The sequence below is a fragment of the Homalodisca vitripennis genome, unplaced genomic scaffold, assembly GCF_021130785.1.
Source record: "Homalodisca vitripennis isolate AUS2020 unplaced genomic scaffold, UT_GWSS_2.1 ScUCBcl_11027;HRSCAF=20142, whole genome shotgun sequence".
Lineage (NCBI taxonomy): Eukaryota > Metazoa > Arthropoda > Insecta > Hemiptera > Cicadellidae > Homalodisca > Homalodisca vitripennis.
Genome location: NW_025787265.1, coordinates 1 through 25,574, shown reverse-complemented (window position 1 = coordinate 25,574; position 25,574 = coordinate 1). Strand labels below are relative to the sequence as shown.

Sequence of the window (25,574 nt, the reverse complement as noted above, 5' to 3'; positions counted from 1 at the left end):
GGGGAGGACAGCATATCCTCAGCTAGAGTGAGCCGGTTCTATACCTATATCTCCCCGGCTCATGTGTGTTTTATATAGTGTGTGTGTGGTTTATTGGCTGCAGAGGCGACTGTCCTTTTGAAGGCGTTTGGCCTTTCCGGGAGAGTGGCAAAGACTCCGAGCCGTGCTGTACTAGTTAGGAGCAGCTCCAGTTTAATTTATTTTGTTAAATTAAGTGTTTGTTAGTTTGCTGAGCATTTCTACCTTCTAACATGTGCAGCTAAGTTGACGGCCCCTCACTGATGAGGTCCAAGGGATGAATTGTTTTCTCCTGTCATCTCTCCATCATGCGTGGTCGCAGAGAACCTTCGCCTTTGCACTCTGCTGAAGGACGGCCACCATGATGGACATACCTACCAGTCAACATCTGTGATACCCTGTGATATTGTTATTGTTGCCATTTATATAGTTTATATTTTGTTATTTAATTTTAAGTTAGTTTTAGATATTATTTAGTTATTTCTTGGATTTCATTAGGAGCCCGCCCCTTAGCCGAAGGATACCGGGTGGCATTGGCATTTCTTGTTTCAAATTAGGGCATTTTCTAATTTTTGTATGCAGGTGCACCTGACGAGGATTGTTTGAGATATACTACTGCACTTTTATTTTTTTATTTATAGTATATATATTTATACATAATTATATTGACAGGATAGGCCTGTGTTTTCGTAGTAAATGAACCTGAGTATGCTGACCACGGTGTTCTTTTTTTTTACCTAGTTTTTTTTTTTGATCCGGCATCCCGTTCGCCACCATGGGCGCGCGTTTCCCTGATGTTTGCTGTGGGTGTGCGAGCGGCGATGTACCGGTTTCAATGGTAGCAGAGCGTGGTTAGCTGCTCTCTCAGCTGTCTCTCAGTTCTGGTTTTGTTTGTTGGTGTAGGTTAGTGTTAGGTAGGGGGAGGTTAGAGTACACAATTTTTTTTTTCATTAGGAGCTCGCCCTAGCACAGGATTACCGGGTGGAATTGGTTTAGTGTCTTGCTTCCTGCAGACTTACCCTTTGCAGGGAGCAAGGGACTCTAAATTGCTTAAACCGCTAAATTTATCTAACTGTACTCTACTTCTCCCCTATCAATGTGTTGTTTTGTTATATTTATTGCTTCTGTGTTTGTAGGTTGTGGTTAGTGTTTATTTGCAGGGTATCCTTCTATTAGGTAGCAGGTATTAAGCTCTTCACTTGGACCTCGTCAGTGTAAGCCCTTTGTGAGTTGAGTCCACTTAGTTTTTACTAAGTAATTGTTGCGTACGCTTTGTTGTATTTATTTTGTCTTAATTGTTTGGTATGGCGTTTTCCCTGGTGCCTGAACATCTGCGCAAGCCCGAGTTGGTTTTTGAGGTCCTGGCGAGAGGACAGAAGCCTGAGGGAGATGTGAGGGCATTAAGAGCCTCAATTACGGGATTGTATAGCGTTGGACTGCAGCTGGAATGCAGAGTTCCAAATTAATACTGAATTTGAGTTTTGTAAAACCCGAATGGAAGAGTTAGAAGACGGATATTAATTTTTGAGTCACTTCCCATGTCCGGGTCAGCAAAGGCTAGATTGGCATCTCAACTTTTACATTGGCGTGACAGAATAGTTTTTACTTATGTCAGCTCCTAGTTTAGACTCTGATATTAAAAGTTGGGCCTTTTCGGCCAGTAACAAATTAAAACAAGCCTTAGATGGTTGAGTGAGGTGCGCTCGGTGAAAGAGAAGGGGGGTACTATTTACCGCTGTCACTCCAACGGAGGTTCCCACTACCATTACCTTTGCTAACCGTCCACCGGCTCTTTCTTTCGAGCCTCCCAGAGTTACTATGTCTCCGATGGGTAGTGGCCCTCCTGAAGCGGGCTGGTGAGGCATCATCTATAGTTGTGCCTTCCTTTTCTAGCTTTGGCGAATTGCCCCATCCTTTGGGGAGTGTTTTACAACCACTTCCCCAGAGTTGATGGGCTTCTTGGACACTAATTTACTTTATCCATTTCCTTCTGGAAGTTTTTAAGTTGAGAGAATTTCCTGGTATGACAGATGCCATGCTTATGCAGATTTTAGCGCAGTTTTCCTTAAGGCCGCTTTTTGATCGCCTTCTAGACTGCCTTAAGAGAGGTGCCACTTTTGACCAGTTCCATGCCGAGATCTTGGAGTTCTTTGTACCTGCTCGGGTTAGGGAGCGCTTGCGGGTGGAACGCGTTTACCGTCCTCAGGCACCAGACGAGACGTTGAGCCATTTTGTCGGGGAGATACGGGATGTAGCCCGGGTGTTGTTGCGCTTGAGCTTGAGCGAAACAGAGTTGGTGAGCCTTATTTTGGAGGGCATTAAACCTGAAGAACGCTCCCGTTTGATTTTTTGTAGCAGTTCCCGCATCTTTGCGAATTTTGCAGAACGCCTGTTTGGCCGTCCGCATCTTTTGCGGATTGGTGGGAAACGCTCCTCATTCTAGAGGGGTTCAGGATGCGGGATGATCAAAGGGAGGCCATGTCGAGGCATCTTCCTCACTTGCCTCCGGGGCCGGTCCATGCTCCGGTGCGGTCTGAGCCAGCAGCTGCTCCTTCCCGTAGGCAGCCTCCTACCTGTTATGGCTGCAAGCAAGTGGGACATATTTTAGACCGTTTTGTCCACTTAATAAAAAAAAACTAGTAAGCCTGCGGACGAGTAAGCCCGACTCGTGCCGTAAAGGTAATTTTTGAGGGCAAAAATGTACATAATTTTGATGGTAAAAGGGTAGCTGGTTTAATACAGAACAGAAAGAAAACAGAAAGAAATAGACTTTGGGGACAGTTATCATCGTTGGCCGAGAGGGGAGGTTGCTGCTCTGGCCGCGCAGGGAGTAAGGGCTGCCCGCTCAACCTGCCCACAACTGGATGTGCTTGTGGGGGAATGTGGTGCAGAAGGCCCTGGTTGATTCTGGGTCAGCACGCAGCCTGATTTCTTTGTCGTTTTTTGAAGATCTAAAATCCTCTGGGCTAATACGGCAGGTTGAGCCTAGTTCACTCATCTGCTGGACTGCTTCACGCACACCTTTTACCTATTATCTGTAGTGCCCAGATTCACATCAAATTAATTATTTCTCTTGGGATTGGAGCTTTTTGGTGGCTAAGGACCTGACTTTTCCTTTCATCTTGGGAGCAGATTTTATCGGAAAAACTGGCATTGATTTTGGATTTGGCCTCCAGTCATGTTTTCTTTGCTTTCGCCAGGCGGGTGCTCGTTCCCTTTTCTGATGTCGAGTCTCGTGGGACTGCTGCCTTAGAGATGGAAGATAAGAGCTTGACTCCTCTGACCAACTAGGACATCTTACGCCGAAAGAGGCTGAGGACATAAGGCAGATTTGTTCCAGTTTTCCTGAAGTCCTCACTGACAAACTGGGCACGACCAATCTCTTGGAATACGAGATTCGTCTTACAGACACCCGTCCTGTACGTTCCCATCCTTATAAGCTTGCTCCGCCCAAGATGGAAATTCTGAGAAATTTGATCGATGATTTACTTAAGAGTGGGGTAATCGAGCCGTCTTGTTCAAATTTTTCCAGTCCAGCGTTTCTAGTGCCGAAACCTAATGGGAAGTCCAGATTGGTCCTGGATTATCGAAAGCTCAATGCTCATGATAGAAAAATTGAACTCCGTGCCTCTCCCCGATTTGCATTCTGCTTTCGACTGGTTTGGTAAGGCCAAGTATTTCTCCATTTTTGATCTTAATCAGGCATACCATCAGATTCCTCTAAAACACGAGTCTCGACCTCTCACTGCCTTTTGTGTGCCTTGGAATTTGTACCAGTTCACCCGAGTGCCAATGGGCTTGGCTGTGGGGGCCCAAAACACTCACAGACTCCTGGATTCTATCTTTCATGATGTCAAATTTAAGTTCGTGGTTCAACTATCTGGATGACCTGCTTGTGTACAGTGAGAGTTATGAGGAGCAACTTGACTCATCTGGAGGAAGTTCTAACTAGGCTGCGAGAGTCTGGCCTTACCGTCAATCCTGAAAAAGGTGAGTTTTTGCTCAGCCTGAAATATCGTTTCTGGGTCATCTTGTCTCTTCTCGAGGTGTTTGTATTGATCCAGAGAGAACCCAGGCAATCAGGGAGTTTCCTCCTCCTAAGGATGCCAAGGGGATTGCCCGTTTTGTGGGAATGATAAATTTTTATCGTCGTTTCATCCCCAATGTTGCTGAAGTGGCGGCCCCTCTGAACTCTCTTAGGAAAAAGGGTGCCAAGTTTGAGTGGGGGTGAAGCGCAACAGACTGCTTTTGAGCAGCTGAAAGAGGCAGTGATGCAGCCTCCAGTCTTGGCTATGCTGATTTCAGTCGTAAGTTCGTCTTGCAAACTGATGCTTCCTCCTTAGCCGTTGCTGCTGTTTTATCGCAAGAAGTAGATGGTATCCGGCAGCCCATAGCTTATGCTTCAGCACGTTAACCCCTTGTGAGAAGAAAGAGTTGTTCTGTTTATGAGCTGGAATGTTTGGCTGTCGTGTTTGGAATTAACAAGTTCAGACGTTACCTAGAACATAAAGAATTTTTGTTGGAAACCGACAACCAGGCACTTTCTTGGCTCCTTGCCCACCCCCGTCAGCTCGGGAAGATTGGTCGCTGGGTAGTCCAAATTTCTGCCCTTAAGTTCACAGTGCAGCACGTGCGAGGCACCCAAAATATCATAGCGGACACTCTGTCACGCATGTATCACTTACCCAACGACCACCAGAATTTATCAGAGCCGCCATGTTGTGGCGTGCTCCTAGACTTTCCTCTGGCATTTTCGGACATTGTTCCACACCAACTTAAGGATCCCGAGCTGACTGCTATCATCAATGAGCTTAAAAACGGAGGTGCCCACCCTCCTTATTTTCTGTACCGAGGTGCTCTATGCTGCCGTGACAAGCAGCGGAGAAAACCTAAGTTAGTGCTGCAAGCTTTCTTGTACCGATGGTCTTTCAGTATTTTCATTCTTCTCCTGTGGGTGGACATCTAGGAAATTCATAAGGACCATCGCGAAGATTAGGGATCAGTTCATCTGGAAAGGTATGGACCGGGATATTGCCGCTCGAGTACGTTCTTGTGAACTGTGCTCGCTAAGCAAACCCGCTCAAAATACCAAGTTGGGTTCTTTTGTCATCTGAGGTGGCGGAAAAAAAAACCTTTGGAGAAGGTTTTCATTGACTATGTTGGGCCTCTCCCGCGTAGCAAGTCCGGAAATAAGTTCCTACTTGTTTGTGTGGATGGATGCCTTCTCCAAGTTTTGTTTGGTTGTTCCCATTGCGGAGTGCTACCGCGCAAGCTCACGGTGCAAGCACTTCGTAACCATTTCTTTCAACACTTTGGAATCCCCGCCACCTTAGTTTCCGATAATGGTTCACAGTTTGTCTCCAATATCTTTAAAAGAATGTGCTTTGGGCACGGAATCCGCCATGTGACTACTTCCCCTTTCTATCCTCAGCCTTCTCACGCGAACGGTTTAATCGCAATCTTCGATCTGCTCTCATTGCCTTTCATGCGGAAAAATCAGACCACCTGGGATCAACAACTACCTTGGATCCAATTTGCCTTTAATACGGCCCAGCATGAAAGTCACAAGGCGGTACCTTTCGAGTTATTATTTGGCTTCCGCCAAAACAACCCTTTGGCAAAACCTTTGGAAAATTAGCGATCTTCTGCCACCTCCTGGTACTCCCGATGTGAAAGCCACTTGGGAGGCAGCCAGGCGGAATCTCATTCGGGCTAGGGAGTTAGTAAGGAGGAAGTACAACCGAGGTCGTATTGCCAATCCCTTCCAGGTGGGGGGGATCTAGTTTACTGCAAGGCTCACCCAGTCAGTTCGGCTGTGGATAAAAGAGCTGCTAAACTTTGCTACAGGTGGACTGGTCCCCACCGCATCTTGAAGTTTCTGACTCCGGTGACTGCCCGACTGGGAGATCCTCAGTCCGGGAAGATTTTCAGGAAGGCGCACATATCCCATCTGAAGCCTTGCCGGAGTCATCCGTGATTTCTCCTTAGTCTGTGCGGGAGGGTTTTAGGTCCAGAGGCCTGATCACCTCTGCTCCTTCTTCCCGATCAAGGTTCCTGTGTTCTTCTTTGTACCCACACTACTCTTGGAGGGTTTCCTTGCCTCAACTGGATTTTCTTGGTTTTCCCTTCTGCAGACTTAAGGGTTTCCGGTTTATATTTCTTCAACCATTGGGGGGAGAGGCATTTCGTTTGGTTCTTCATTTTGAAGAAATTAACAGAGGGGAGTTCCTCCTTTTGGGGGGGGAGTCTGAGCCGGTTCTATACCTATATCTCCCCGGCTCATGTGTGTTTTATATAGTGTGTGTGTGGTTTATTGGCTGCAGAGGCGACTGTCCTTTTGAAGGCGTTTGGCCTTTCCGGGAGAGTGGCAAAGACTCCGAGCCGTGCTGTACTAGTTAGGAGCAGCTCCAGTTTAATTTATTTTGTTAAATTAAGTGTTTGTTAGTTTGCTGAGCATTTCTCCTTCTAACATGTGCAGCTAAGTTGACGGCCCCTCACTGATGAGGTCCAAGGGATGAATTGTTTTCTCCTGTCATCTCTCCATCATGCGTGGTCGCAGAGAACCTTCGCCTTTGCACTCTGCTGAAGGACGGCCACCATGATGGACATACCTACCAGTCAACATCTGTGATACCCTGTGATATTGTTATTGTGTTGCCATTTATATAGTTTTATATTTTGTTATTTAATTTTAAGTTAGTTTTAGATATTATTTAGTTATTTCTTGGATTTCATTAGGAGCCCGCCCTTAGCCGAAAGGATACCGGGTGGCATGGCATTTCTTGTTTCAAATTAGGGCATTTCTAATTTTTGTATGCAGGTGCACCTGACGAGGATTGTTTGAGATATACTACTGCACTTTTATTTTTTTATTTATAGTATATATATTTATACATAATTATATTGACAGGATAGGCCTGTGTTTTCGTAGTAAATGAACCTGAGTATGCTGACCACGGTGTTCTTTTTTTTTTACCTAGTTTTTTTTTGATCCGGCATCCCGTTCGCACACCATGGGCGCGCGTTTCCTGATGTTTGCTGTGGGTGTGCGAGCGGCGATGTACCGGTTTCAAGAGGACAATGTCTCATTTCATGGAAATTAAATATCCATGTTGAACTAAAAACAACACAATTTCTGGTATTTATTTACAATAGCGTGACCATGAAAAATGGACTTTTTTTCATGGGTTGGGCATTTATAGCCAAGTATTATTATCACAGGTGCATATAAACTGGGGGTAAGTATATTATTGTATTATATTGATGCCTTTCGGGCATTATTGCGTTAAGGATGGAAAATAACCGACAAAATTTTGTCGAACAACACTTGGAGGGTTAAGGATCAGGGGCATCACGTGATCTGGGATTCGACTTTTGCAAGCTCGAGTTAATTTTTTTTCTAAAAGAGCAAGCAGTGCGCAGCACTGCGCAGCGGGCTGGCATCGTTGACAGGATTAACGTACTAGTCAGCATCATTTCAGTAAAATTGCCAGAGGTACTGTCAAAAACAGAGTTTTCAGAGGATTTCAAAAAATCATAACTCCTTTGATTTTCGTTGCCGACGAATTTTTTCTTCACTATTGTTTTCAGGAAAAATTGTAGTTTTCAGGAAAAAAAAATGAACATACCTTTCCATGGTCACGTTATTGTAAATTGATACCCAATTTCTGAATTGTTTACTCTAACACAATCAAACACCTCATATTGTTTGTAAGGTAAAACCTCTTCACTACTTGTAGAGTATAACTCCATTTTTCTATGTAGAAGCTTCCAAGAATCAAACTTAAGAAAACTTGAATACAAAATGGCTAATGGTGACGAGAAAACAGAAAGAACATCTTTATTTTGAAATGTAGGCTACTATGCAGCAAAATCCAATGAATCACGAAACAGTTCAAAATAATTTAAAAATGAGATGGCCAAATAAGATGCTTATTGGTAAACAAGACCAAGAGCACATAGAAAAAAAAACTACCATCACAGATGTAGAAACTGTTGCAAAAGTGTTGAGAAAGAGTAAAAAGACCGAGAGCACATATGAATAACGTCAATCAATTCTTCACCATAGGGGTAGAAATCGTTACAAAAATTAAGGCAAAGATGAAAAACTGAATAAATCTCACATTATCCTCTTATGCAGTTGGTAGCCCTACTATGACCTCTAAAATCCCTTGTACTTTTTTCGCCTGAATGTTGGTATCCCGATTATCCCCTCCACCAAAGCCTATCACTTCTTAGTTTGTTATCTCCTCCACCAAGAAACCTCGATTCCCCTCAGTCTCCTAGATTGATCAGACTATCTGATATATATACTAAATTTCAAAAATATTACTAGTTATTGTGCAATTATGAATCGCAACCATCTACAAATTCTTCCTGGAATGAAAACATTTAAGTTATGATTTTAAGAAATTGGCAAACGTGGTTTGAGATCGTTATACCTAACATGGTTAATATAAACTAGGACTTTAATTTTTACTATTGCCAAGGATAACCGTGTCTGATAACCTGTGACGCTAATAATACATATATATTGCCAATGAACGTGAAGACATTACTACAAGGCTACAGTATAATAAATGGCCACTAACACGATCGGATGATGATTATTGATTTTAAGACAGTGGACCTATAGATATTCATAATTAATCATTTCCACCTTTCCTTATTTAGACTAGTGACATCATTACCAGCAGTTGTTATTTCATTTATGTAGAAGAAGGCTAGTTAGTGACAACAATAAGATGGTAATAAATATGCGATTATTGGCTCAAAATGTTTTTATAAACACTGAGCACTGCTTTAAATGGCTGCAAGAAAAGGAGCTAGCTAATAGTCCAGTTTGTAATGAGGAGATGAAAACCAGAATTAAAGGTGAGAATCAGATAGTGTTTTCGCTGCAAGAAAAGCCAGAACAAACATAAAAATGTCATAAACGCACTAAAGACTTTTTTGAACAATCAAAGTTTCGTATTATTAGCATAATTAAAATCTTGTACTATTTTTACTGGAAACAAACTACTTATGACTTTTTAGTAAATTACTGCAATTTAAACTATATAAATTCAGGTTGGCTCTCTTATTGTAGAAGGTGTATATGTTTTTTAGGTTGGACGACAAATTTGAAAAAGAAGAATTAATGGGTGGCGAAGGAGTGGTAGTTGCAATTGACAAAGCAAAGATTGAAAAAAGAAAATATAATCTTGAAAACTGGTAGAAGGTACATAGGTAATAGGCATGATGGAAATAAACACTGACGTGGACATTTATAAGAGAGAGATAGGTGGTAAATACCGTTTAGAGATCTCCCAGAAAATAAACGCAATGCCGAATCACTAATCCCATTAATTGTACCTGGAACAACAATCGTTACTGATTTATGGAAAGCTTACGTTGGACTAAAAACCACAAGGTTATGACCATTTCCATAGTACGAACTTCGTAGATCCGTTAACTTCTGCAAAACACGCAAACTATAGAATCAAATTGGAGAACCACTAAGAAATCTTTAAAAGCCAGTTTTAGAAGTGAGTGCATTGCGATCATCTTGCAGGATTTATGTATTGACAGGAAATAATGATTATTGGAGGTGATCCATTCAAGCATGTTTTAAATGGTATAGAACATGTTCAAGAGTATTTTTAATACAGTTGAGTTATTTCATTCAATTTTAAAACGAAATCCCATTCTATTTCATATAAAATATAGCTTCTTTACATTAAGATTTTTAAATCCTAAAACTTAATTCAATTCGACTTCGTCATTAAAAATTTTAATTTCAAGTAAAAACGTGTTTAAAAATAAATTCAAAATTAAAGTCATGTGTTTCATACTAATGGCAGCAAGTGATGTACATATCTTCCTTATTTCACAAGGAGTCAGGCAGTCAAGTCTATCCTTGAAAATATATAAGGTAAGTGTAGTACATGTTATTATTTAGTTGTTATTATATTTAATGGTACTTTGGGATTATACCGACCACACCAGTATGAAGAACACAAAAATATAAATTTATAGAAACAAACATGATGGATCGAAAAAACAACTCTTTAATTACAAAATTACAAACTTACAAGCATTTCCAGGTATTGTGATTGGTATTGTTGTCGCTGTTATCTTATCTTTCTCGAGAATCCCGATTACGGCAGGCCGCGCGGCATCACATGATTTGCACGGTACATAATTGCCTTTCCATTACAATTCAATTTATATTTCTGATCAGACCCTCTAGAATTTGATATTTTACTGATAGGTACTATCTCGAGGGATGTTTTTCTTTTGTTCAGCATCCAAAGGTGCTGCCGAAGCCCGCGCTGATGGCCGGAGGCACTCGCATTTTGGGTGGCAGAGTGTGATCAAGAATAAAAAACAAGTTTTGAGTGTTTTTTCAATAAAGAGTTTAGTATTAGTTTGGTAATGTTTGTTTTTAGTGAATTTTTGTGTTTGGAGAAATGTAGAGGTAAAACAGGGAAGTACAACAAAGCGACGCACAAGCTGAACGGGCGGCGAGACTTTGCAATCACGTTATCTACTAGACCGCTCGACTTTGACCTCTGTCTGAGGATGGGGAGGGGTTTGGGATAAGACAATTTCTGTTTTATATTGACGAAATATTGTTCTACGCTAATCTAGTAATCAGTAGAAGCAAAATGTCAAATAACGATTCATGTCTGGGTGTGGGCGGTATAATCCCAAAGTACCTATTTAATTATATATTATATTTTAAATTGTAGAATTTATTAATATTTATATATTAATTTCTAAGACTGGAAACTAGCAAAACCATATTGTTCTTAGAATTGTTCTATTACTTCATTTGGTCGGATATTTTGCTTTCAGTCCTTTGGATGGTCATAAATATTGATAATTCAAATGGCCGCTTTTTATACTGCAGCCATTTTTTTATTCAATAGTTTATGTATTTGTAATCAATAATATGGTACCTTGATTCACGATGTGGTGGTGGCCACTTACTATACTGTAGCCATGATTTCATCTTCAGATCACTGACTATTTTAATAGTTTCATTAGATAGAAAATTTATCGTATTACTACAGAAATCTTCATCATTCTCAAATAATTCAATTAACCATGCGCCATGCAAATTTAAAAGTGAACAAAATATTTAGAAAGGGTAAAGTACGATAAGCGGATTCGGTTTTTATACCATATCGATATTGACAAACGATATGGGTACTTGATCATAACAATCAATATAACCAACTGATACACTTTGAATGATAACTAACCTGTATAAACACTTTTTCGTATAATAAACACATTATCTTTTATAGACAATAACAGACAGTCGAAAGCTTGTGGAGGAACGTGAAACAAAGTTTAAAAAGTGGCTTATCAGCTGATCAGCTTGCATATCATCTCTGTATTTGTACAGAAGAGAAGTACGGTTTTCTAGAGAGGATACTTTCAATAACTTCTTGTAAGAGCTTTACCATTACTACCAAGGAGAAAACATAAATAGAATATTTCGTATTTTCTGTTATACATGTTTGTTATATTATTATCATTTCATTATTATTAATGACTTTTCCCATTTCCAGTTCTAATTGTTTGTTTTGTCCTTATAGCTTCTTATTAATAATTATGAAATTGCCACAAATATTTATGAGGTATGTGTAATATATTAACTATTTTAATTTCAAATATGATTGTTATTATGACTATATATATGCTAATATGATTGACAGACTCGTTTGATATATGAGTATTAAGTATCGATGATTATACTAAAACCGAGTCGCTTATTGCACTCTACCCGGGTAGGGTACGATAAGCAGACCCGGTTTTTTATATCGAAATTGGCAAACGATATTACTTAATCATAACCATCGATATAATCAATCGATACTGATTAATTATTTTGAACAATTAACTTAAATAATCTATATCAACAGCTGTAAACAATTTCAAATAATACTCGTAATGTAATATTTCAATTTTATATAAGTAGCCTAATATTTGATTATTAAAAATGGCGGGTATCAATTTACAATACCGTGACCATGGAAAGGTATGTTCATTTTTTTGGTACTTTGGGATTACACCGACCACACCCAGACATGAATCGTTATTTGACATTTTGCTTCTACTGATTACTAGATTAGCTTAAAACAATAATCGTCAATATAAAACAGGAATTGTCTTATCGCAAACCCCTCCCCATCCTCAGACAGTGGTCAAAGTCGAGCGGTCTAGTAGATAACGTGATTGCAGAGTCGCGTCGCTTTGTTGTACTTCCGTGTTTTACCTCTACATTTATCCAAACACAAATATTCAACAAAAACAAACATTACCAAACTAAAACTAAACTCTTTATTGAAAAAACACTCAAACTCGTTTTTATTCTTGATCATATTCCGCCACCCAAAATGCGAGTGCCTCCAGCCATCAGCGCGAGCTTCGGCAGCACCTTCGGTGCTGCCCCACGCTGATGTCAACGAAAGAAAAACATCCCTCGAGATATTACCTATCAGTAAAATATCAAATTCTAGAGGGGCTGATCAGAAATATAAATTGAATTGTAATGGAAAGGCAATTATATACCGTGCAAATCATGTGATGCCGCGCGGCCTGCCGTAATAGGGATTCTCGAGAAAGATAAGATAACAGCAACAACAATACCGATCACAATACCTGGAAATGCTTATAAGTTTGTAATTACAGAGTTGTTTTTTTCGTTCTATCATGTTTGTTTCTATAAATTTTATAGTTTTGTGTTCTCTTCATACTGGTGTGGTCGGTATAATCCCAAAGTACCATTTTTTTCCTGAAAACTACATTTTTTTCTGAAAACAATAGTGAAGAAAAAATTTGTTTGCAACGAAAATCAAAGGAGTTACGATTTTTTTTAAATTCTCTGAAAACTCTGTTTTTGACAGTACCTCTGGCAACACTATCCATATTTGACAGTTTGGTATTACTCCGCGGCTCTCTAAATTAAAGAAGGGACGCCATTTTGAATTATTTTGTTCCTCCGTGTCTATTCTTAACCTCCTTATTGGACAGTTTCGTATAACTCCGAGGCTCTCTCAAATAAAGAAGGGACGCCATTTTGAACTATTTTGTTCCTCCGTGTCTATTCTTAACCTCCTAGTTCAGTAGTGGTAATGGCACACCTTTGTGTTGGATGTTCGTTATCTTACGTGGAAGCAATTCGTAAAGACGAGTATGGAGTTTTGCAATTTTATGTAAACCACGGGGCTTATAACCGGACTAGGCGTTGTGGTAATAGGAAGTGTGGCAACAAACTCATTGTAAACGAATTTGGGGACTTCAGTTTTCGGTGTGGAAAGTACTACAATGAACATTAAGGTATGTGATAAGTTACTGAAATGATAGTGACTAGTACGTTAATCCTGTCAACGATGCCTGCCCGCTGCGCAGTGCTGCGCACTGCTTGCTCTTTTAGAACAAAAATTAACACAGCTTGCAAAAGACGAATCCCAGATCACGTGATGCCCATGCTCCTTAACGCAATAATGCCCGAAAGGCATAATATAATACAATAATATTCTTTCCCCCCAGTTTATATGCACCTGTGATAATAATACTAGGCTATAAATGCCCAACCCATGAAAAAAAAAGTCCATTTTCCATGGTCACGGTATTGTAAATAAATACCAAAATGGCAGTACATTTAAGAAAACTACATGACAATGCTTTAAAAGATAAGACGTTTTTCGTGACTTCAACATGTTGGACTCATACTGAAAAACGTATGTGAAATTTGTGGGAAAGAAACAACTGTAACTGTGAGATGAGCAAATATGGTCGTCTTCAGTTTTCCTAATTTTGGCTATAATAATTTGTTTGATCACTGCAAATATTAAATTCATATTTTAATTTAAAACATATGATTGTTATTGAGGACTATAGATATGTTTATATTGATTGATAGTCTAGTATTTATAATGCGAATATTAGGTATCGATGATTACATTCTTCGATATAAAAACCGGGTCCGCTTATCCTACCCTACCCCTCTACCCTTTGGTAACCTTAAGCTCTGGTGGCACATTTCCTATGATCTCCTTTTTTTCACTGATGTGTTATAGTGGCCAATAGTAATTATATGATGTACATTTAATATGAAAAAAGTAAGCACAAATTAGTCTATGAAAGATCAAATTGGTAACTTACCCATACATGGACAATAAACAATATATCCTTTCTCATCCACGATTGAAGAGGCAAATATTTGACCAGTAAATTGTGCTAAAACCAAAATTGTAAGAAAATAAATACAAATCATTTCTGAATATTCAAATCACGTAATTTCTAAGCGGCAATAACTTAAATGATTTCAAACTATAAACTTTAATTCAGCTACCTTAGCTAACCAATGAAATAACAAACAAATAATAAACAACCTGTTTGAGAAAAAAAAAAACAGGAACAGAGATATCCGTGGATATTTGAATTATCATAGACCCATGGACATTATGAACAAGCAGCCAACCTTGACAGCCGGTAACCGCCTTTGCTTTGTTTGCCACATGGGCAAGCGATAGCTGTACTTTGCAGCCATGTTAAAAATATAGAAGCAAAGGACTGGAATAAAACGTAATTTTTCCATACAACTTTAACCGCTTATCTTATATAATCAGGCTTTTTTAGAAAACTAAGTGCACGATAGTAATTCTTCCCGTCCTTGGATATTGAATTATGTACAATAATAGTATCTTGTGTGTAATTAATTAATAAATGTCTTTTCTAAATACTGGTATGACAAATTATTTTCTGTTTTTGGAATTTATACACTGTACACATTTTTACGTCACGTGTGGTTCTTTTCTTAATGATTTTAATTTTTTTATGAATGTATTAAAATATTGGAAGTTGCGTAGAGGAATCATGAGTGGTTTTTATTTTGAGTGGGAATGGTATAATGTCATGTCTACCTCTCCCCCAAAATTGAAGAAAACAAAATCCGTAAAGCTCAATAGTCCGTTAATGGGAAAATCAAAGAAATCCAACTGGAGGCAAGAAAACCCCCATAATTTGCGTGGGAGCAAAAGGCAGAAAACAGGATAACTTGATAAGGGAGAAGGAGCAGATGTAGATCAGGCTTGTACCAAAAACCCTCCCGTACAGACTAAAACGCAATCACGGATTACCCCAGCAAGGATTAAGATGAGAAATATGAACCTTTCTGAAAAGTCTTTCCGGACTGAGGATCTCCCAGTCGGGCTGTCACCGGAGTCAGAAACTTCAAGATGCGGTGGTGACCAGTCCACCTATAGCAAAGTTTAGTAGCCCTTCTATCAACAGCCGAACTGACTGGGTGAGCCTTGCAGTAAACTAAATCCCCCACATGGAAGGGATTGGCAATACGACCTCGGTTGTACTTCCTCCTTACGAACTCCTTAGCCCGAATAAGATTCCGCCTGGCGGCCTCCCAAGTGGCTTTCATATTGGAAGTACAAGGGGGTGGCAGAAGATCGCCAATTTTCCAGAGGTTAGAGAACGGGTTGTTTGGTGGAAAGCCAAACAGTAACTCGAAAGGGATTGCCTTATGACTTTCATGCTGGGCCGTATTAAAGGCAAATTGGATCCATGGTAGTTGTTGATACCAGTCGGTCTGATTCTCCACATGAAAGGCAATGAGAGCAGACCGTAGATTGCGATTTAAACCTTTCTGTGTGAGAAGGCTGAGGGTAGAAAGGGGAAATGGTCACATGGCGGCACATTCTTTTGAAGATATGGAACACAATCTGGGAGCCATTATGGGAAAACTATGGTGGCAGGGATTGCGAAATGTTTAAAAATGTGGGTGGCACTATGAGCTGCGTGGTTGCACTCCGCAATGGGAACAACCAAACAAACTTGGAGAAGGCATCAACATAAACAAGCAGGAATATATTCCCAGACTTGCTACGTGGGAGAGGCCCAATATAGTCAATGAAGACCCAACTTGGTATTTTGAGCGGGTTTTCTTAGCGAGCACAATTCGCAAGAACGTACTCGAGCCGCAATATCCCGGCCCATACCTTTCCAGATGAACTGATCCCTAATCTTCGCGATGGTTTTATGAAATTTTATCGAAACGGTGTCCACCCACAGGAGTAAGGAGTGGTACAGAAAGTAAGGAGGGTGGACACCTCCGTTTTGAAGCTCATTGATAATAGCAGTCAGCTCGGGGTCTTTGTGTTGATTTGAAACAATGTCCGAAAATGCAAGAGGAAAGTCTAAGAGCACGGCACAACATGTCGGCTCGGATAGATTCTGGTGGCCGTTGGGCATGTGATACATGCGTGACAGAGTGTCCGCTATTATATGTTGGGTGCCTCGCACGTGCTGCACCGTGAACTTAAGGGTAGAAATTTGGACTACCCAGCGACCAATTTTCCCGAGCTGACGGGAGTGAGCAAGGAGCCAAGAAAGTGCCTGGTTGTGGTTTCCAACAAAAAATTCCTTATGTTCTAGGTAACGCCTAAACTTGTTTAATTCCAAAAACGACATCCAAACATTCCAGATCATAAACAGAATAATTCTTTTTCAGAACAATACCTCTGCAACGGCTAAGGAGGAAGCATCAGTTTGTAAGACGAACTTACACTAAAATCAGGCATATCCAAGACTGGAGGCTACATCACTGCCTCTTTCAACAGCTCAAAGGCAGTCTGTTGCGCTTCACCCGACTCAAACTTGGCACAATTTTTTCTAAGAGAGTTCAGAGGAGCCACCACTTCAGCAACATTAGGGATGAAACGACTATAAAAATGTATCATTCCCACAAAACGGGCAACACCCTTGGCATCTTTAGGAGGAGGAAACTCCCTGATTGCCTTGGTTCTTTCTGGATCTATACTTACACCTCGAGAAGAGACAAGATGGCCAAGAAACGAAATTTCAGGCTGAACGAGACTCTCCTTTTCAGGATTGACGGTAAGGCCAGACTTACGCAGCCTAGTTAGAACTTCCTCTAGATGAGTCAAGTGCACCTCAAAACTCTCACTGTACACGAGCAGATCGTCTATTTAATCGAAACTTAAATTTGACATCATGAAATATAGAATCGAGAAGTCTGGTAAGTGTTTGGGCCTCCACAGCACTGGTATAAATTTTAAGGCACACAAAAGGCAGTTAGAGTTCGAGATTTTTGCTTTAGAGGAATCTGATGATAAACCTGATTAAGATCAAAAATTGAGAAATACTTGGCCTTACCGAACCAGTCGCAAGCAGAATGCAAATCGTGGAGAGGCACGGAGTCGATTTCAATCTGAGCATTGAGCTTGTGATAATCCAGGACCAATTTGGACTTGCCATTAGGTTTTGGCACTAGGAAAGCTGGACTGTAAAAACTTAAACAAGACGGCTAGATCACCCCACTTTCAAGTAATTCATTGATCGTATCTCTAAGAATTTCCATCTTGGATGGAGCAAGTTTATATGGATGTGAACGCACAGGTCGGGTGTCTGTAAGACGTACCTCATATTCCAAGTTTAGTTGTGAACACTTCAGGAAAACCAGAACAAATCCGCCTTATGGCGTCAGCCTCCTTCGGTGTTAGATGTCCCAGTGGGTCGGGTGGTGCTAAGTTTTCAGGTTTCATCTCTAATGCTACAGTCCCGCGAGACTCCACATCAGAAAAAGGAATGAGCACCCGCCTGGTAAAAGGGGAGGAAAACATGAATCGAACCCAAATCAAAAATCATGCCAGTTTTTTCAATGAAGTCTGCTCCCAAGATGAGAGGAAAAGCCAGGTCCTTAGCCACTAGAAAGCTCCAAACCCAAGAGAAATAATGGATTTTTATTTGGATCTGGTCGCTATAGATGATAGGTAATGGCGTGTGTGAAGCCGTCCAGCAGATGAGGGAACTTGACTCAACCTGCCGTATTAGCCCAGAGGATTTAAGATTTTCAAAAAGGGACAAAGAAATCAGGCTGCGGGCTTACCCAGAATCTACCAGGACCTTCTGCACCACATTCCCCACAAGAACGTCCAGTTGTGGACAGGCTGAGCGGGTAACCCTTACTCCTTGTGCAGCCAGAGCAGCAACCCCTTTCGGCCAACGATGGTAACTGTCACCAAGTCATTTCACCAAAGCACTTTCTTCTCCAAAGGCACCTTGCGTTAACTATTGGAACTTAAATTGGAAACACCTTTACTTACTACATTACGTTTATACTTACCCTCAAGATTAATTTTACGGTGCGAGTCAGGCTTAATCACCCGCAAGCCAACTATTTTTTTTATTACGTGGACAAAAACGGTTTGATGTGTCCCACTTGCTTGAATATCATATTGATGGCTGCCTACGGGGAGGAGTAGTCGCTGACTCAGACCGCAATGGAGCATGAACCGGCCCCGGGAGCGAGTGAGGATGATTCCTCAACATTGCCTCCTTTTGACCATCAGCGTCCTGGACCCCTCAAGAACTAATGGAGAGACGGTCCAATTCCGCAAAAGATGAAGGACGAGTACAGAAAAAGCGGGATCGCTCCTTAGGTTTGATGCCCTCCAAAATAAGGTGCACCAAGTCCGTTTCACTTAAACCGTATCGCAAAATCCGGGCCACCTCCCGTATCTCCCCGACAAACTGGCTCAACGTCTCACCTGGTGCCTGCGGACGATACACCCGTTCTACACGCAAGCGCTCCATCACCCGTGCAGGTTCAAAAAAAAACTCTAAAACCTCGGTATGGAACTGTTCAAAATTTGATCCCTCTTAAGGCAGTCTAGTAGACGGTCATTGAGCGGCTTTAAACAAAACTGGGCTAAAATCTGCATTAGCGTGCTATCTGGAAATTATCTCAATTTAAAAACCAAGAAATGGATGAGCAAATTTGTATCGAGGTCATCAACTCTGAGAAAGTGCTGTAAAACAGCCCCTAAAGGATAGGGTAGTTTACCAAAACTATAAAAGGAAGGAACAACAATAGCTGATGCCTCACTACTCGCTTCAGGAGGGCTTCCACCATTAGGAGCCATAAGGACTCTGGAAGGTTCAAAACAGCGAGCTGGTGGAGGGTTAGTAAGAGTGAGTGCAGGTGGAACCTCAGTAGGAGTGACGGCGGTAAATAGCATCCCTTTTTCTTCACCGAGCGCACCTCACCCAACGCATCCAAAGCTTCTTTCAATTTGTGTCTTAACTTCTCATTTCCGAATCAATATCAGGAACTGACCTAAGCAAAACGATTCTGTCATGCCAGTTCAAAAGCCGCGATACAAGCCTAGCTTTAGCCGAACCGGATAAGGCAAGTGACTCCAAATTAATGTTAACCTCTAATTCCTCCATTCTGATTTTGCAGGACTCAAATTCAGTTTTAAGCTGAAAACTCCGCATTCCAGCTACGGTATAACGCCATACAGGCTCTAAGTTGGACCCTCAAAGCCCTCATCCTTCGGGCATCTGTTCTCTAGCCAAGACCTCAAAAAGTGGACTGAACTGACAAAGCACACTCACACTGGCGAGGCCAAAGTGAAGAAATCAACTACTGCTGCCTAATAGGCCAGGCTTGCAATGATATGTCTCGTACTAGGCTACAGCTTGGTTTATCCACATTTTCATATTTATTCATGATTAATTTTATCTATTTAAAACTGTGATTATGAAACTCACACTTTTAGTTTTCTCAGCTCTTTTAACTTATTAATTTTTACCCTTTATGTTGTATGATAATTAATGATGTATGTTTACGATGTATTGCAACATAAAAGCAACTAAACAATTTGAGTGAAATGATTACAAACCAAAGTACCAAAGTACAAACCAAGCGGTCAGGGGTGGAACGCCGTTATGTCAAGGCTACACTTCGGGAACCCAACGGTCATCCTCCGCCGTAGACTAGATCTATCAACCTACCCTTGAATACCAATATCTAGATATTTGCGATTAGTGATGTGCTGTTCCTGGACATCTATGGGTTACCAAGATTTAAGTGACACATCGTTTTATGTTGTATCCAGAGTACGCTTAACTGGAAAATATAAACCAGGCAGGAGTGAACCCTCCTGGGGGAAGTCGACTAGTTTTAGAGAGTATCATATGGTATTTAATACTTAGAAATGGCGACACGTGTGAGATACCGGATATTAGACCCTCCAGTTTCCGGTGAGCCAGAAACACACACACACACACACACACACACACACACACACACACACACACACACACACACACACACACACATACATACCTGTGCCACTGCCTGCCTGCCAAGAAGGGTTACTCCATTAAGTTTCTGCTTATCCGAGTTTAGCCTAATACACTTCCTGAAAGTATTAAAGGATTTAGTAAGTTTTGTCTTTACACGATTTCATAAACGTACGTATCCATTGGCAATAGCCAGAGTATAAATAATTTGAACATTTTACTTACTTTTGAACACACTAATTATAGTAATATTTAACTTTTCAAATTTAATCCCTCTCCGCCATCCCCCAAGTACAGTAAATACTTGAGTCAACTAAGGCTATTATAGAGTTTGAAAGAATATGCCATAAACAGTAAATTACCAAAATTTAAGAGTTAGTCAAATGTTAACACTGGGGAAACTATTCCTTGTCATCTCAGTAATTTGTTACCAAACATTAATTCATGTGTTTTCAATGACGACCAGAGCGATGGCAGAGATTTTGAATGTTATTGCCTCAAAATTCTTCTTCGACGGAGAATTTTTTGCCCTTCAAATAACGTCCAGGCCGGAATGACTGGGATTTAGCATGTTACTGCAGATGGAAATGTTCTTTGTCGAAGGAGAATTTCTGGCCTTTCAAATGACGTCCATGCCGGGATCACTAGGATTTAGAGAGCTGTTGCTGTTAAAATTTTCTTTTGTGACGAAGGATTACAGGGCTTCGGAATGAATCTAGTCCATTGTCACTAATTTGAAACTAGTAGACAAAAAACATTGTTTCTTTTAAAATTTATAGATGTAGTATATTTTTTGTAAACTGACACCGTTTTCCCCAGTGATTGATTTGCTAACACTTCAGAATTTGTGTAAGTTGCGCAACTCTTGTAGAATTGAATGGAATTTCGCTAAATGTGTAATAACCATAGTTATTAATTTTAACAATCACGTAATACATACATAAAATGTGAATAGTTTACAAAAATCTGTGTGGCTGGATTTGGTAGCCCCTGATTCTAAGTGCATTTGTTGGATACAGGTTGCGTGTTACTATACGCATTCAAAAGCTGTTTAGCGATATTGTCAATATATAATAGCTCTCGTTTTTATTTCTAAAATGCAAACGTTTACACTATATGTGGTTATATATTCTGTGTCAGCTGCGTAAAGAGTGTTAAGTCCAAAAACATAGTTTTGAGATATTCACGTTTGAAGTTTTTCAGTAAATCTGAAACCTACACTTTTTAATAGTTTGTGGACATTTTACTCCTACAGACCTCCTATTTTCATTAAAATATTAGTTTGTGTGTATTACCTTAAAAGGTACTATACTTCAAAATAACATAACAAAACATTTTCTTTTATTAGAAAAAAAATGTAAAACTTTTTTTGACTTGGACTTAAACCACGGTTTACACTAATTGCATGGACTTAACTTATTTTACACTAGAAGAAAGCTGCGATTTGAAACAGTAAACTTTTATTACACTGTCTTTAAATATTTCAATTGTTTGTAGGGTTAAAAAAACAAACTTTAAGTAGTATATTGTTTAATGAAGTCTAAAGGCTAGGTAGATTAAATATTTATACAAACAAAAGTTTTACTCTGGCAAACATTCATTACATCTCCTTTTAAAACTTATACATTGAAATAGTTGATTGGGGTCCAAGGAAGTTTTGTAGAAAATAATTCCAGGTTTCACTTTTTAGGTACTTCAACCACTGCACATTCCTCCAATTGAAACTGTTTCCTACAACATCTTACTTGCGCTGCTGGAAATCACTTTTGAAAAGCTTAGCAAAGTCAAAAATGTCTTCTTCATTCATATCCTTTACAATAAAAGGATGCTTTGATCCGGTACTTCGTATAAGCTGGCTCCAATCGTGAGGGTGGTAAATGTTTCCGTGAAAGGTTTTTTTACGTTTTTCAATTAGAGCGTGAGATGTGTCACACTCCATGTGCGTATGCCCACGTATAAAAAATTTATGGTTGATTTCTTTTTAGTGTTGGCGAATTTTGTAGGGCCACCATACACATAGCAGCTATGTGTGTGTTTTTGTTCTGGCTCCCCACATGTTTCTGTGTACATTGTCAAACATGTCACATCAGGTTTTGTAGCTTCCGAAATGAACGAATAGATACATGAACCCACTTCATTGGCACCTCTACCAGCTATATCTTCATGCCAAAGGTAGCAGTAAGTTAAGCCTTCAGTGCAGTCGTAGACTGTTAGGTTGAAAGTCCAAAGTTGGCGTTTATAGAAAGCCACAGAATTGTGAACTAGAGGAGTTGGCAGGCATTGCTGCAAATCAAATGTCTCTGTTTTAGTGGTATGGTCAACTTTTGATTTTTCTTTATCTAACTTTTTAGATTCATATGCAAACTCTGCATCTTCAAGGCGACAATTTTTTTTCTTTTAAATACGCCCCTTTTTCATCTTCCGAAGAAAATTTTGAACAAGTGTCTATTTTGGGCTTTTTTATTTTCAAGTTCAAGTTATGGAACTCCTCACGAAATGTTGTGAACTCACTGGATTAGTACTGGCTTCGGGTAAAGTGGTTTTGTATTCTTCATACAATGATGTTATTATCAAAAATGGAGCGACAAACTTTTTACCACAATCTCGTCTCGAATAGTGGCTTTCGTAAGCTGGAATTTTAAGAAGAAAGTCACGTACCTTGTCTTTGTCTTCTTGAGCTAAAGTGGTTTTTTGACAATTTTCTCTAGCATCTGGTTGGATTAAGCCTGAAGAAGACGCCCTTTTTTATTAACTACAGTCTCCAGCATCCGTCGATTTTCACCAAATACTTTTAAGAAACAACTTTTACAAACAACTTCTTTGTTACCTTCAACTTCAACATGGTACTTGACGGTAGCCATTCTAACTTTATCACTGTCATCTTTCCTTTCCCTTTTTCTTTTAGGTTCACCACTATCAAGGCTGCTATGTAATTACATCTTTTGTTGTAGTCATTCATTTTCCAGTAGTCTTCAAACACTGCTTCACGGACATTGTCTGGTATTTTTTCAGCACACTTGTTTCTGCATAAATCTAAACTTTCCGACATTCTTGCTTTTACTACTTTTCCTTTGTTTGTTTTATACTCCAAACCTTGATTTCTTAAATTTTTTCTTTCATTTAGGCTTTCATTTTTCAAACCTCTTTGTCTCACTTTTCCACTTTTAGTAAGTGGAGTTTCATTTATTTCTATAAAAGTCTCTTCAAGGCCTCCATGATCGGACTGAATATCGCTAGCCTCTTCAGCTGCTCGAGGTAAAGTTTTTTCTTCAGTTGGTCGGACTGTTTCTAAATTAAACACCTTAGCCGGAAGTAGTTCAGTGTAAGTCTTACTCACCATCTTTTTTCTTCTCTTACAAAAAAATTGTGTTTCATCTCCTGACGAATCCTCTATCTGGTCTTCGTCCGGATTGTAGTCTCTGTCTACATCTGAGTCATCAGAATTAAATAGATCCATAAGTTCAGGTGGCAAGCTTGGGGCAGGACTTGAGTCTGAAAAAATACAATAAAGTGTCTGTTAATTTTAGATTTACTTACTTATTTTAAGTGGATTTTTTAAAAATTATTTCACTTGTAAAAAGTACATACTTTAAATCTTTAATTTATAGCCTAATGATTAAAAATTTAAATTAAATCGGAATTATTCAGATGGCAAAAAGTATACGACCACCACGTGGTTCCGAATCCCGGACCATAAGACTGTGAGCATAAAACGCTACCCCTGAGCCAAACGTGCATGTTGAAATAGTTCAACGATAGACAATCTAGACTTATACAATGCAAAAAAAAAATATGAACAATGTTGGGGGAATTCCATTACATTAGACAAACTATTCTTTATGTACAGTACAGTAAATACTATATACGTATTTCAAAAGAAAAGAATAAAACAAATGTTTTAAATGATTAACTTCAATGAAAATGTTACTTTATATTGCATAATTTCTGAACAATTAACTGGTTGTTTATTGTAAAAAAAGTCATCAGCAATTTAATTATTTTACATTAATTTATAATAACAAAATACTTACCTTTGCTTTCTTTATCTGGTTTGAAGTTGTCATCTGTGCTTTTACCTGCACCACATATTTCCAAAATCCTCTTAGATCTTGATGACATGATGGTAAAACTAACTTGTACACTACACTTCACATTAACCAACAAACTATTAGGTAATGATGATTATTATGTGCTTGTTTTCCAGAGTATGGTCAATACAACTACTGAAAACTAAAGTAGTCAAATCAGGCTTTAAAACAGTGTAAAGTGTGTTAACTTAATAAATAAATTAGTGAAGAGTGCGTTAAGTCACAAATTGCTTGGACTTAACACACTAAACAGAAATAGACCTTAAGCAGTATAGTTTGAGTAAAATGTGACCATGGACTAAACACACTTTACACAATCAAAATTGTTCTCTTTTTACTTATACCATTGGCGCACAAGTGAATAAACTTGTTTATTATGTGAAATTGGACTTATCACCCTATACACAAACGTTAGATATCATTGTTCTGCATGCGGGTGTAGCAATAACTCATTTTGACCAATTTTGGACTTAACACTCTTTACGCAGCTGGCACAGATTGTGATCATCCGTTTTGATTTTTATTTGGTTTTAAAATAAGCATTATTGTATTTAATCAGAGTTGAGAGTAGTCATTTTAAAGCTATGTTTTGTGAAGTGTGAAAATTTTAATAAATATTCTAGTTAGAGTAATTGTGTCACACTGTAATTGGTCTAAAACGTTTGTATAAGTGCGAGAGGGTTGAACATATTTCTTATGGTCTAATATGGTTGTTTAACTAAAGCCAGTTTTAGGTTTGTAAAATAAGATTCAGTGATTGAGGTCAATAGCTTTTTTAAACAATTTTGAGTGTGTTTTTCGAAGTCTTTCAAAAATATACAAAGATGTTCATTTAATGTAGCACTTACCCTACTCATAACATGCATTGTAGTTTATTTCTTATTCACCAAAAATAATTTAAGAACACATTACGTTTAATAACTACACTGTTGACTAGGTATATAAAAAGGAGATAGGCTATCTTTTTTACTATTCATTGTTATTTATTGATACATTTACATATAATTATTTTGAAAAAATCTAGTTCCTACATTGCTTCTATATTGCTCAACGAATGGGACGAACTTATTGCTGATCACATGAAGATGCCATAAGGAATATGAACTATTCCACAGCTGACATAAATCTATTTAAATTATCTGTAAACAATAGGTCTGTTTATCACACTTTCATTAATATATCGCTTAGTTTATTGTGAATGACTAGTTAACAATCAACATTAATATGTCTTATGTTTTGTATATTTCACAATTGTTAATAATAGAATTAGGAATTATATTCTATGTGGGTTTTGTGTTCATTGTCACTAAGGGTACAAAAGATTTAAAAGCTCAATAGCTCTAATTT

The 25,574-nt window shown here is 39.2% G+C and overlaps 1 protein-coding gene across 1 annotated transcript in view; it reads right to left on the bottom strand.

Moving 5' to 3' along the window:
• The window catches only part of LOC124374914 (GDP-fucose protein O-fucosyltransferase 1-like), a gene marked incomplete at its 3' end in the record, with an annotated part of 28,819 nt that extends 14,392 nt beyond the window's left edge, over window positions 1-14,427 (bottom strand). The window contains 1 exon segment of the mRNA XM_046833049.1: window positions 14,179-14,427. Within this exon segment, the coding sequence (XP_046689005.1) occupies window positions 14,179-14,290 (112 nt within the window).
• Window positions 14,428-25,574: the final 11,147 nt, after the last annotated feature.